This window comes from Canis lupus, chromosome 11, assembly GCF_003254725.2.
Source record: "Canis lupus dingo isolate Sandy chromosome 11, ASM325472v2, whole genome shotgun sequence".
In the NCBI taxonomy this organism is placed as follows: domain Eukaryota; kingdom Metazoa; phylum Chordata; class Mammalia; order Carnivora; family Canidae; genus Canis; species Canis lupus.
Window position 1 is genome coordinate 16,467,231 of NC_064253.1, and position 12,170 is coordinate 16,479,400.

Genomic DNA, 12,170 nt, shown 5'->3' on the forward strand with positions numbered 1-12,170 from the left:
TAATTTATTTGTTTATTCATGAGAGACACAAAGAGAGACAGGCAGAGACATAGGCAGAGAGAGAAACAGGCTCCATGCAGGGAGCCCCACATGGGACTTGATTCCAGGACTCCAGGATCATGCCCTGGGTCAAAGGCAGATGCTCAACCGCTGAGCCACCCAAACATCCCTAAAATGCTAGTTGTTGACAGTAGATTATAGTTGACTAGATCAATATTATTGAAGTAAAATTCACATGTAGTGAAATGCATATATTTTAAGTTTACAGCTCTATGAGTTTTTTTCTTTAAGATTTTATTTATTTATTCATGAGAGACACACAGAGAGAGAGGCAGAGACACAGGCAGAGGGAGAAGCAGGCTCCATGCAGGGAGCCTGATGTGGGACTCGATCCCAGGACTCCAGGATCACGCCCTGGGCCAAAGGCAGGCGCTAAACCGCTGTGCCACCCAGGAATCCCAGCTCTTTGAGTTTTAATAAGTATATAAACCTAGCTCAAACAAAATACATACTATTTTTTATCATACAAGAACGTTCCTTTATAATCATTCCCTCTCCTCTAGTGCAAGATGGAATTATATTCTGTTGAAGGTACTCTTTTTTTGTGTGTCTCACCACAATATGGTGTTTTTGGGATTCATTCATGTTGCTCTATGTTAGTAGTTTTTTGTAGTGTGGTATTAATCTATATTACTCTATTTTATGACTGTACACTTATAGTAATAAAATTAGTACCTATTTCTGGACATTTAAGTTATTTTAGTGTCATGCTAGTATGAATAAGCTAATAGGAGCATTCTTGTACAAGTCTTAGTGGTTGTATTTGTTTTTACTCATGTTGGGAGATTACCTATGAGTGGATTTGTTGATTTGTGTGGTACTTGTGTGTCTTATTTATAAGAATTGCCAAATGGTTTTCCATAGTGGTTGTACCATTTTATACTACCATCAACAATATATGAGACTTCCAGTTTGTACTTGTTGTTACCAACTCTTGTTATATATTTTTAATTATAGCTCTTCTTGTGGATGATTAATTATGGTAAGCATCTTTTTGTGTGCTTATGACCACTTGTATATCTTCTTTTGTAATATATTGGAATCTTTTGCCAATTTTTAAATTGTATTATCTTTTATTTATTTGTACGAGAATTTTTGTACATTCTGAATATAGTTGATTGTCTAACATAAGTAGTGTGTGTTTCTTTCCCCAGTTTTTGACTTGCCTCATCATTTTTATAATTTTCCTAATCCTGTCTTTCAGAGTGTCAAAGTTTGCCATTTTGATGAAATCCAGATTCTTGGGATTCCTTTTATTGTACTGGCCTGAAATTTTTCGCTTATCCCAAGATCATGAAGATATTCTTTTCTGTTTTTGTTTAGAATCTTTATAGTTTTAGCTTAGGTTTTTGACTTATCAATGGTCTCAAATTAACTTTTGTTTATTAGTGAGACAAAGGTTTGGTTCTCTCCTCTCCCTTTCTCCCTTCTTAGATATCCACTTGGTCTATTACCATTTGTTCAAACAGCTAGCTTTTCTCTTTTGAATTAACTTTGATGCCCTTGTTGAAAAATCAATTATCTGTGTATTGTCTGGACTATATATTGTTCCATCGATAAGTTTGTTTCTCCTGTTGTGCCAATTACTATTGATTGTTTAATTCTATACTTTCTAAGTCTTCCAACTTTGTTCTTTTTCAACATTGTTTTGGCTCTTCTGGGTCCTTTGCATTTCTACCTAAATTTTTGAATTGGGCATACCAATTTCTACTAAACAAAACAAAAAAACCATGAAATCTTGATGGAGTTTGGTAATTCATTCTTTTTGGGAAGGATGGCAATGTTAACAATATAGAGTCTTCCAGTTTATGAAAATGGTATATCTCTCCATTTATTTAGATCTTTTGTTTCTTACAGGAGTGTTTTTTTTATTTTTTTAGTATAGGTGTTTTGCCTGTATTTTATTAAATTTACCCTTAAGTGTTTCGTGTTCTTTGGTCATAAATGGTATTTGTAAACTTTATTTTCCATGTTTTTGTTTCTTGTATAGAGAAGTAAAATAGACTTTTGTATTTTGACACCATTACTGTCTGATCTTGATTAATACAAACAGACATGTCATCTGTGAATACACATGGCTTATACTTTTACTTGCCAATTTTTAGGATTTTTTTTAATAAATTTATTTTTTATTAGTGTTCAATTTACCAACATACAGAATAACACCCACTCATCCTGTCAAGTGGCCCCCCCAGTGCCCATCACCCATTCACCCCCACCCCCTGCCCTCCTCCCCTTCCACCACCCCTAGTTCATTTCCCGGAGTTAGGAGTCTTTATGTTCTGTCTCCCTTTCTGATATTTCCCACACATTTCTTCACCCTTCCCTTATATTCCTTTTAACTATTATTTATATTCCCCAAATGAATGAGAACATATAATGTTTGTCCTTCTCCGATTGACTTACTTCACTCAGCATAATACCCTCCAGTTCCATCCACGTTGGAGCAAATGGTGGGTATTTGTCATTTCTAATGGCTGAGTAATATTCCATTGTATACATAAACCACATCTTCTTTATCCATTCATCTGTCGATGGACACCGAGGCTCCTTCCACAGTTTGGTTATTGTGGCCATTGCTGCTATAAACATCGGGGTGCAGGTGTCCTGGCGTTTCATTGCATCTGTATTTTTGGGGTAAATCCCCAACAGTGCAATTGCTGGGTCATAGGGCAAGTCTATTTTTAACTCTTTGAGGAACCTGCACACAGTTTTCCAGAGTGGCTGCACCAGTTCACATTCCCACCAACAGTATAAGAGGGTTCCCTTTTCTCCGCATCCTCTCCAACATTTGTGGTTTCCTGCCTTGTTAATTTTCCCCATTCTCACTGGTGTGAGGTGGTATCTCATTGTGGTTTTGATTTGTATTTCCCTGATGGCAAGTGATGCAGAGCATTTTCTCATGTGCATGTTGGCCATGTCTGTGTCTTCCTCTGTGAGATTTCTCTTCATGTCTTTTGCCCATTTCATGGTTGGATTGTTTGTTTCTTTGGTGTTGAGTTTAAGAAGTTCTTTAAAGATCTTGGAAACTAGCCCTTTATCTGATAGGTCATTTGCAAATATCTTCTCCCATTCTGTAGGTTGTCTTTTAGTTTTGTTGACTGTATCCTTTGCTGTGCAGAAGCTTCTTATCTTGATGAAGTCCCAATAGTTCATTTTTGCTTTTGTTTCTTTTGCCTTCGTGGATGTATCTTGCAAGAAGTTACTGTGGCTGAGTTCAAAAAGGGTGTTGCCTGTGTTCTCCTCTAGGATTTTGATGGAATCTTGTCTCACATTTAGATCTTTCATCCATTTTGAGTTTATCTTTGTGTATGGTGAAAGAGAGTGGTCTAGTTTCATTCTTCTTCATGTGGATGTCCAATTTTCTCAGCACCATTTATTGAAGAGACTGTCTTTTTCCAATGGATAGTCTTTCCTCCTTTATCGAATATTAGTTGACCATAAAGTTGACGGTCCACTTCTGGGTTCTCTATTCTGTTCCATTGATTTATGTGTCTGTTTTTGTGCCAGTACCACACTGTCTTGATGACCACAGCTTTGTAGTACAACCTGAAATCTGGCATTGTGATGCCCCCAGATATGGTTTTCTTTTTTAAAATTCCCCTGGCTATTCGGGGTCTTTTCTGATTCCACACAAATCTTAAAATAATTTGTTCTAACTCTCTGAAGAAAGTCCATGGTATTTTGATAGGGATTGCATTAAATGTGTAAATTGCCCTGGGTAACATTGACATTTTCACAATATTAATTCTGCCAATCCATGAGCATGGAATAATTTTCCATCTCTTTGTGTCTTCCTCAATTTCTTTCAGAAGTGTTCAATAGTTTTTAGGGTATAGATCCTTTACCTCTTTGGTTAGGTTTATTCCTAGGTATCTTATGCTTTTGGGTGCAATTGTAAATGGGATTGACTCCTTAATTTCTCTTTCTTCAGTCTCATTGTTAGTGTATAGAAATGCCACTGATTTCTGGGCATTGATTTTGTATCCTGCCACGCTACCAAATTGCTGTATGAGTTCTAGCAATCTTGGGGTGGAGGCTTTTGGGTTTTCTAGGATTTTTTTTTTCTTTCTCTTTTTTTCGTTTGTTTAAAACATTTCAAATTAGTTTGAATTTCCAGTACTGTGGTGAATAGAAATGATAAGAATAAATACCTTGCCTTGTTTTCAGTCTTAGGTAGAATGAGTTCAATGTATCACAGCTAACAGGGTTGTTAACTGCAGGGATTTTGAAGATGTCACTTGTCAGATTGAGGAAGTTGTTGTTCTGAATTGTTTAAAATATTTATCCTGAATGGATATTGAATTTTGCCATGCTTTTCCCACATCTTCTGAAATGGTTATATGGTTTTCCTCCCTTAATTCTGTTACTGCACAAATTATATGGTTTTTTGAATTCTAAAACAACCTGGCATTTGTGGGATAAACTTTGCTTCTGCTACATTTTATTTGTCTACATTTGTTAAGGATTTTTGAGTCTAGGATCATGAGGAATATTCATTGGAAATCTTTTTTTCTATACCTTAGTTGGATTTTGGTATCACGATTATGCTCATCATAAAAGGGATGTTGACCTTCATTTCCTCTGTTTTCTGGAAGAATCTGTGTAAAATTGATTTTTTCTCCTCCTTATCAGTGAAACTATGCTTGTAGTTTATTTTAAATGTGTATTTGTATTTGTGTGTGGAGTTTTTTTATTATAAATCTTAATCTCTTAGCTATAGGATTATATTATTAATTTCCTGTTCTTACCACAGTTTGGGCATCCATTTCATCTGAGTTGCATATTCATTGCAATAAAATTACTATCTTACCTTTCAACTTCTTAATGACTGTAGGATTTATAATTATATGTCCCTTTTTAAATTAGTGATTTGTTACTTTATATTTTCTGTCTTGTCTCACTCATTGTCTACCAGTTTTATTAATGTTTTTGTAAACAACTTTTGGCTTTGTTAATTTTCCTTCATTGTTTTATGTATCAGTGGCTTCTGTTCTTTATTACTTTGTTTCTCTGATATTAGAGATCTTTCATACACTTAATTTAATTCTATTGTGGTCAGTAATATCCACTGTATGATTTCAGATTTGAAGTTAGTGACACTTATTTTATTGTCAGTAATCCATGTTTGATCTTAGGCTCTTGGTTAACCTAGTCACGGTTTTGGTTATTGGTGTGAAATTTAGGAAGAGCTATAGGGAAATATATCCCCAATTCAATATGTAATAAAAGTGGAACCCAGTGTATGTAAGTATCAGTACTTAGTACTCTGGTATCTGACTCATTTATGTCTTCTGTACTCAGGATTTGGGGTAGTTTATAGCCATTCCCCCATGAGGAATTTTTTTTTTTTCAATGTTAACTTCTGTGTTTGCTTGACAAGTAGATTTTTTTGAAAGAAAGTAGTTACTCTTGTCTGTTGATGCCTTTTAATCACTCCTAATTCTTTATCTCTCTCATCATCATTTTCGGTGATAACAAAAAGTCTGATTTTTGTCATGCATATTGTATGATAACAACTTCAGCCAGACCCTGAGTTTAAGCCCAGTTCTTCCCCTGCTGCCTGTATGACCCTGTTCAATTTACTTAATCTTTCTAAACCTTCACTTTCTCATATATAAAATGGGAATGATAATAGTATTTAGCTAGAATTAAGTAAAATGTAATTTTTAACAAAACAAATTATAAATGAAGATAAATACCTGCTTTATGCTTATTAGTAAAACTACCAGACCAGTCTGTCTGAGTAGTAGGTCTTTAATACTATCATTTGATGTTGATGAAAACAAAAAAAAAAAAATAAAAGAAAACTACTTTTAAAACTGGTTGCCTGTAGAAAGGAGGAGTAGAAGTGAAAGAAACAGGGCAGAGAGTATTTCCTTTTCATTGGGAGTAAAAGTGTAGTGAGATTAGCAGATACTCTCAGAGTATTCTTTATTACCCACACATTCTTTATTTTCTTGGAAAAAATACAAATCTTTGAAATATTAACAAAACTAGACGTGAGGTTTTAAGGGTTAGGTATTTAAGTTGCAGAAGATTTAAATTGCCATTCTGAAATAGCAGAATTGGGCAGCCCGGGTGGCTCAGTGGTTTAGCGCCACCTTCGGCCCAGGTTGTGATCCTGGAGACCTGGGATCGAGTCCCGCGTCGGGCTCCCTGCATGGAGCCTGCTTCTCCCTCTGCCTATGTCTCTGCCTCACTTGCTCGCTCGCTCTGTGTCTCTCATGAATAAATAAAATCTTAAAAAAAAAAAAATTGTTTTGAAATGGCAGAATTTCCCTACTTATAATATCCTCATTCCTAAGGTGAATTTCCCCTTTCTATTATGTTTCACCAAATTAAATGCACCTTAAGATACATATTTTTTCTTCTTGGTAATAGATTTGAAATAAATAGAAAGCACATCATGAATGAATTAGTTGCTTTTATAGGTCCTATTGGTGATGTTTCTCATTCTCAGGTTATTTTCTTTTTTTTTTTTTTTTAAAGATTTTATTTATTTATTCATGAGAGACACACACAGAGAGAGAGGCAGAGACACAGGCAGAGGGAGAAGCAGGCTCCATGCAGGAATCCTGACGTGGGACTTGATCCCGGATCTCCAGGATCACGCCCTGGGCTGAAGGCGGCCCTAAACCGCTGAGCCACCGGGTCTTTTTTTACATTAAGATTTTATTTATTTATTTGAGAGAGAGAGCACAAGCATGAGTGGGTAGAAGGGCAGAGAGTCCCCACTCAGCAGGGAACCCACAGCTCAGGACTCAATTTCAGGACGCTGAGATCATGACTAGAGCTGAAGTCAGGCCTAACTGCCTGTACCACCCAGTTGCCCCTCCTTCTCAAGTTTATATTGTCAACTGTTGAAACACATGAGTAGTTGAATGATTCCAATTAACCTTTCATGGTGACCTTATTTTCTTATCTATGAAATCAGGATACATATGTAATTTATTGTTGATATTGGCATAAATGAAAAGTTTATTTTTTATATGTTTTTTAAAGATTGATTTATTCATTCATGAGAGACAGAGAGAGAGGCAGAGACACAGACAGAGGGAGAAGCAGGCTCTTCACAGGGAGCCCGATGCGGGACTTCATCCCAGATCCTGGGACCACGCACTAAGCAAAAGGCAGACACTCAACTGCTGAGCCACCCAGGCATCCCTAAATGAAATAGTTTAAATCAATTTTGAGAACATATAGGATTTTGAGAACATATATGTTAAATATAGTCTTGATAATTAGATAATCCAAGGATTTTCCTTGTGATTAATTATAATGTAGTTTAATGTCTTATGCTAAAATCTTTGATGTAAAAAATTGTCCTCATATAAATCTATTAGAATTTTTTAGTGTTCAGAAATATTTCTGGGAAATTTTAAAGTAATTTCATCTGATTAAAAACCGTAAGACCAATTATTACAAATGATTAGGTTGCATTTTTTTCTTGAGGCTTTCCAAGGTGGTAGAAATTATTAATTGGTAAGATAAGGAAGTTTTGGGTGGATAGATTTAAAGTGTAGAATATTTTGAGAGAATTGATAGAATTAATTATAAAACCTTTTACAGGTTTTATTTTTTTTATATTTTATATTTTTAAAACACTTTTACAGGTGTTTTCAAAATGAAGTTTGCATACTTTATTGAGCAGTAGAATTTTTTGATGTGTTTGTTTTCATTATACTGAGAGAACAGGAGAAATGCTCAGCTGTTAAATGGCATTTTATTAGATGGTCTTAATTAAACAGTTCATCAGTATCTGAAAAAAATGTATATAATGTCATATAACCAAATTATTATTAAAACTAAGTTTGTTTATGACCTAGAGGCCAGAAATAAATTAGAAGTTTGGAAGAAAAAAAGAAAAAAAAAAAAGAAGTTTGGAAGAATTATTAGAGATTTCAACTAAGCATTAGATTGACTCAGAATCATAATACTGATTAATATTTAAGTTAGAAAAATACTTGTTTTATGATAGTTCATTTAATGTCCTTGTTGACTATGACATTTAGGCAGGATTTATTAAATATAAACTGTATTTACTTAGGATACCACCTTATGCTTGCTGTTCTTTGCAGTTTCTTAGGAAATTAAGTCTTACTATTCACATTACCAACAAATTACTGTACCAATATAAGTTACTGAAATCATCTCAACTATAACTTTAACAGTTACATTAAGATTAAAAACACTACTTAGAAAACCATTAGGAGATGATATTGGTATTTATGAATATGAGCAGGAGGCTTTTGTTCATTCTAGTCTAAGCTTTAGAAGAGAAAATAGGGATTTAAAAAGCCAGATGATTTTATATTTGATATGGGCAGAATTCTCTGAGTGTTGAGAACTGTTAATGAATGAAGTGGGTTGTAAAGAATTCTTTTGGGATGTTTATTTCTGAAAATATGCTCACCCACTTGCTTATTAATTTAACTGCTATGCTTACTGGAGGCATGTGATTTCTGACTTTTAAAATCCTAACTTCAGTATTTTTGGTTTTTTTCCCCCCTTTCCTTTAGGAGGAGCATATTATTTAATATCTAGAAGTCTAGGGCCAGAATTTGGTGGTGCAATTGGACTGATCTTCGCTTTTGCCAATGCTGTTGCGGTTGCTATGTATGTGGTTGGATTTGCAGAAACTGTGGTGGAGTTGCTTAAGGTAATTTCCCTTTCTAAACATTTGTTTCCCAAATCTTTATTGAGGGGTTATGTGCCACTTCCCATATTAGATCCTAGGAAAGCAGTGATGGACACAAAACGTGTCCTTCAAAAAATTTAGTGTAGGAGACAAACTAATGATGAGACATTGTCAGAAATGGGGTCATGCATGGTAGGGGACCTAGGCATCACAAAGGGTAATCATTCAACTTACTACCACCCAGGAAAGGGGATCACAAAGGAGTGTGAGGAAAGGTTTTCCAAGAAAGGGATTCTAGGTGTTAGGCAAGTAGGAGAGGTAGGGTATGACATGAAGGGGATAAGGGAGAAAAGGGAAAAAAAGACCTGGAAAGGGTAGAGTACGGTGTGTTTTTAAAAAACATTCTGTAAATATTTCTCTATGATTGGAGCACAAAGAGGAGAGATTTAGGACTGACTGACGGCGGGACGGGTCAAATCAGGAAAGGTATTGTCTGCTGTTAAACTGTGGTTTTAATCTCAATTGTAGTGAGGGGCACATGATCAAATTGGGGCCTGAAGAAACACCTGATCACAGTATATATGGAGCATGGATCTGAGGAATCACAGGTGGAGAGGGAGACCATTTAGGAGGTTGTAGCTATCCTGGGAAAGGGATGGTGGCACACATTCAAACAATGCCTAGTGGAGCTGGACATGTGGGTGAACTGGAGAGATTTTAAAAATGTTAAATGAGTAGACTTGATGATTATTGGGATATGGGAAATTAGAGAAAGAGAAGGAAGGATTTCAGGTTTATATACAGATTTCTGAGTTGGAGGTTTTTTTTAAAGATTTTATTTATTTATTCATGAGAGACAGAGAGGCAGAGACATAGGCAGAGGGAGAAGCAGGCTCCCTACAGGGACCCCGATATGGGGACTCCCAGGACTCCAAGATCACACCCTGAGCCAAAGGCAGACACTCTACCACTGAGCCACCCAGGCATCCCTGAGTTGGAGGGTTAAATGAAGGGTAATGGCATTCACTGTGAAATAGAAGCATAGGAGAGTTTAGTTTGGGATGTCTGATTTGAAGAACGATTGGTATATCTAAGTAGAGTTGGCCAGGAAGTAGTTGATAATACTACTCTGGAGTTTAGAAGATAATTTGTTTGAAAAGAGTCATTGGGATATGTGTAGTTAAAGCAGTAGAAGTGAAATAGAATTCAGCATTATTAACTGAGAGGGACCTTGAAAGACACCTATGGTTGTTCATGTTAGGTTAGGTTGTAACTCTTTTCTTCTGTAGTCATATGCGGTCTGTTAGGAAGTATAAGATTTGAGAGGGACTGGCACTGGCATTGGCATTGACCTTATCTGTAGAGGCCAAAGGGATGGGAAAAGCAAGGGCTTTGAGAAAGCAAGCAGTATAACTATTAAGAGTTAATACTCTTCCATTATTTAGTTTAGCATGTTTTTAATGTCACTGATAGTAAACCACAAACATTTTTGCTTAAAGAGCAGGAACAGTGGGTGTTTTTTGGACGACTGCATGAAAGTGTATTCATCTCTTTTTCTTATGCAACTTAAAAGACCATTAAAAGCATGACTTTGCTAATCACAGTGATACAAAATACATTTCTTTAAAAAGTACTGTGAGTTCTGCTTAGGCACAGCATGATTTTTATTTGCTTGTTAGAAATTTCAGTTTTGATTTATTGAGTCTGTATTAAGTGTAGCATTAATTTGATAATTTTTTTGATTTCTTGAGATTCTCGAATGGTGCCTCAATAGTACATACTTGTTACTTTTTCTTAGGTCTCCCTGTTCATTCCTTACATAGGCATTTATTCCACTTCTTCATGTAAGAAGTTCTGATGTCTCTGAAGTGTTTCCAAAAGAATTAAAGACTTTATCTGAATAACTAATATTGTTCCTTACATTTATAATTCTCTTTTTCTAGGAACATTCCATACTTATGATAGATGAAATCAATGATATCCGAATTATTGGAGCCATTACGGTGGTGATCCTTTTAGGTATCTCAGTAGCTGGAATGGAGTGGGAAGCGAAAGTAAGTAACAAACTCACTGGAATATATCTGTACATATTTAACATATGAACTTTTAGAGCTTTTGTTTATGGACCACTCTAAAGTGTGGTAGTATTTTTAGATTTTGAAGATTCCTTAAGTGTTCATTTTCAGAGAAGTTTATGTATCAGACAAGGCAGGGAAAGGAATGTTTGGTGAAAACAGTGTAGCATCTACTTAAACACAGTACTTTCTAACTTTGGACTTCCTATCCCTTCTCACCTCCCTTTCTCCCTCCTCCCCTCTCTTAATCTTGTTTGAAGTTATTTAGAATCACTCAGGTCAATATGTTAGGTAGCCCAAATTAAGCTCTTGGCTTTGTAATTTATTTAAAAGTTCAACTTCAAAAATAAACACAAGGACAATAAACTACCAAGTTAGTTCCCATGAGAGCTTAGAGGCACTCATTTTGCTCCTTGTTGTTGAAGTCTCAGAAGTCATGGCTACCAAAGCCAGGACCACTGTTTCTGGGAAAAAAAGTCACATGTTAACCTTGCTGAAGTCACATGTTAACCTGTAGGCAGAGCACTTGCAATTATTTCTGTGTGTTTAAGAGAATGTTCCTCAATACACCTCTGCTTTCCTGACTAATGCATATCCATCCACAAGGATGCTGCTGAGGATCTCCAAGTCTCTTCTAGGTGTCTTCATGTTCCTTCTTATAAATCATGTAAGACCACATATTTCTGCTATATATGAGCTGTGGTAATACTTACTAGGTCAGAAATTAGAAAAATTGTAAAGAATAATATTCCCAAGGTTGTTTTTTAAGTCAAAAGTATATAATTAAATCATTTACTTATGTATTTAAGTAGCTGACTTTACTGAAAAGAATAGAATTTCATACTACCTGACATGATTAGCATTTAAGCAGTTTTTATTCCCATGGATGACACAGGGTTTTCATGAGTATCTATTTAACTTTATTGGGAGTTTGAGAGTGGAGAAGGAGAGGTGGGGGAAGGGGGCAAAATAGTGAATGTAGTCAAATGTATAAAATTGCAGTTATGAAATAAAGTCACAGGGATGTAATGTGCAGCATGGTGACTATAGTTAATAATGTATTGCATATCTGAAAGTTGTTTTTTTAAAAATGTAGGTCTTAAAATTCTCATCACAAGAAAAAACAATTCTTTAACTATGATCCTGGATATTAACTAGACTTGTATGATCATTTCACAATTACATGTGTATAAATATTGAATCTCTTATGTGGTACAGTGGAAACTGATACATTGTTATATATCAGTTATATCCCATGAAAACAAAACAAAAAGAGTGATGGAGAGGAGATGGTAATTCTCATAGATTGTTCCTTCAAGTCCCATTGCTACTTAAATCCTCTTCCTGGATATTGTCTTCTTCTTTCTGTACTTTTTCTTCTTTTCATCCTGTGG

At 35.4% G+C, this 12,170-nt stretch overlaps 1 protein-coding gene and 1 long non-coding RNA gene across 6 annotated transcripts in view; one reads left to right on the forward strand and one right to left on the reverse strand.

Moving 5' to 3' along the window:
* SLC12A2 (solute carrier family 12 member 2) overlaps positions 1–12,170 on the forward strand; it is a 112,675-nt gene that overhangs the window by 39,994 nt on the left and 60,511 nt on the right. For both annotated transcript variants that reach the window (XM_025433338.3, XM_025433337.3), the window contains exons 5-6: positions 8,583–8,722; positions 10,645–10,755. In XM_025433338.3, the coding sequence (XP_025289123.1) occupies positions 8,583–8,722; positions 10,645–10,755 (251 nt within the window). The remainder of the gene's footprint in view (positions 1–8,582; positions 8,723–10,644; positions 10,756–12,170) is intronic.
* The window catches only part of LOC112650546 (uncharacterized), a 101,463-nt gene that overhangs the window by 21,833 nt on the left and 67,460 nt on the right, over positions 1–12,170 (reverse strand). The window lies entirely within an intron of this gene.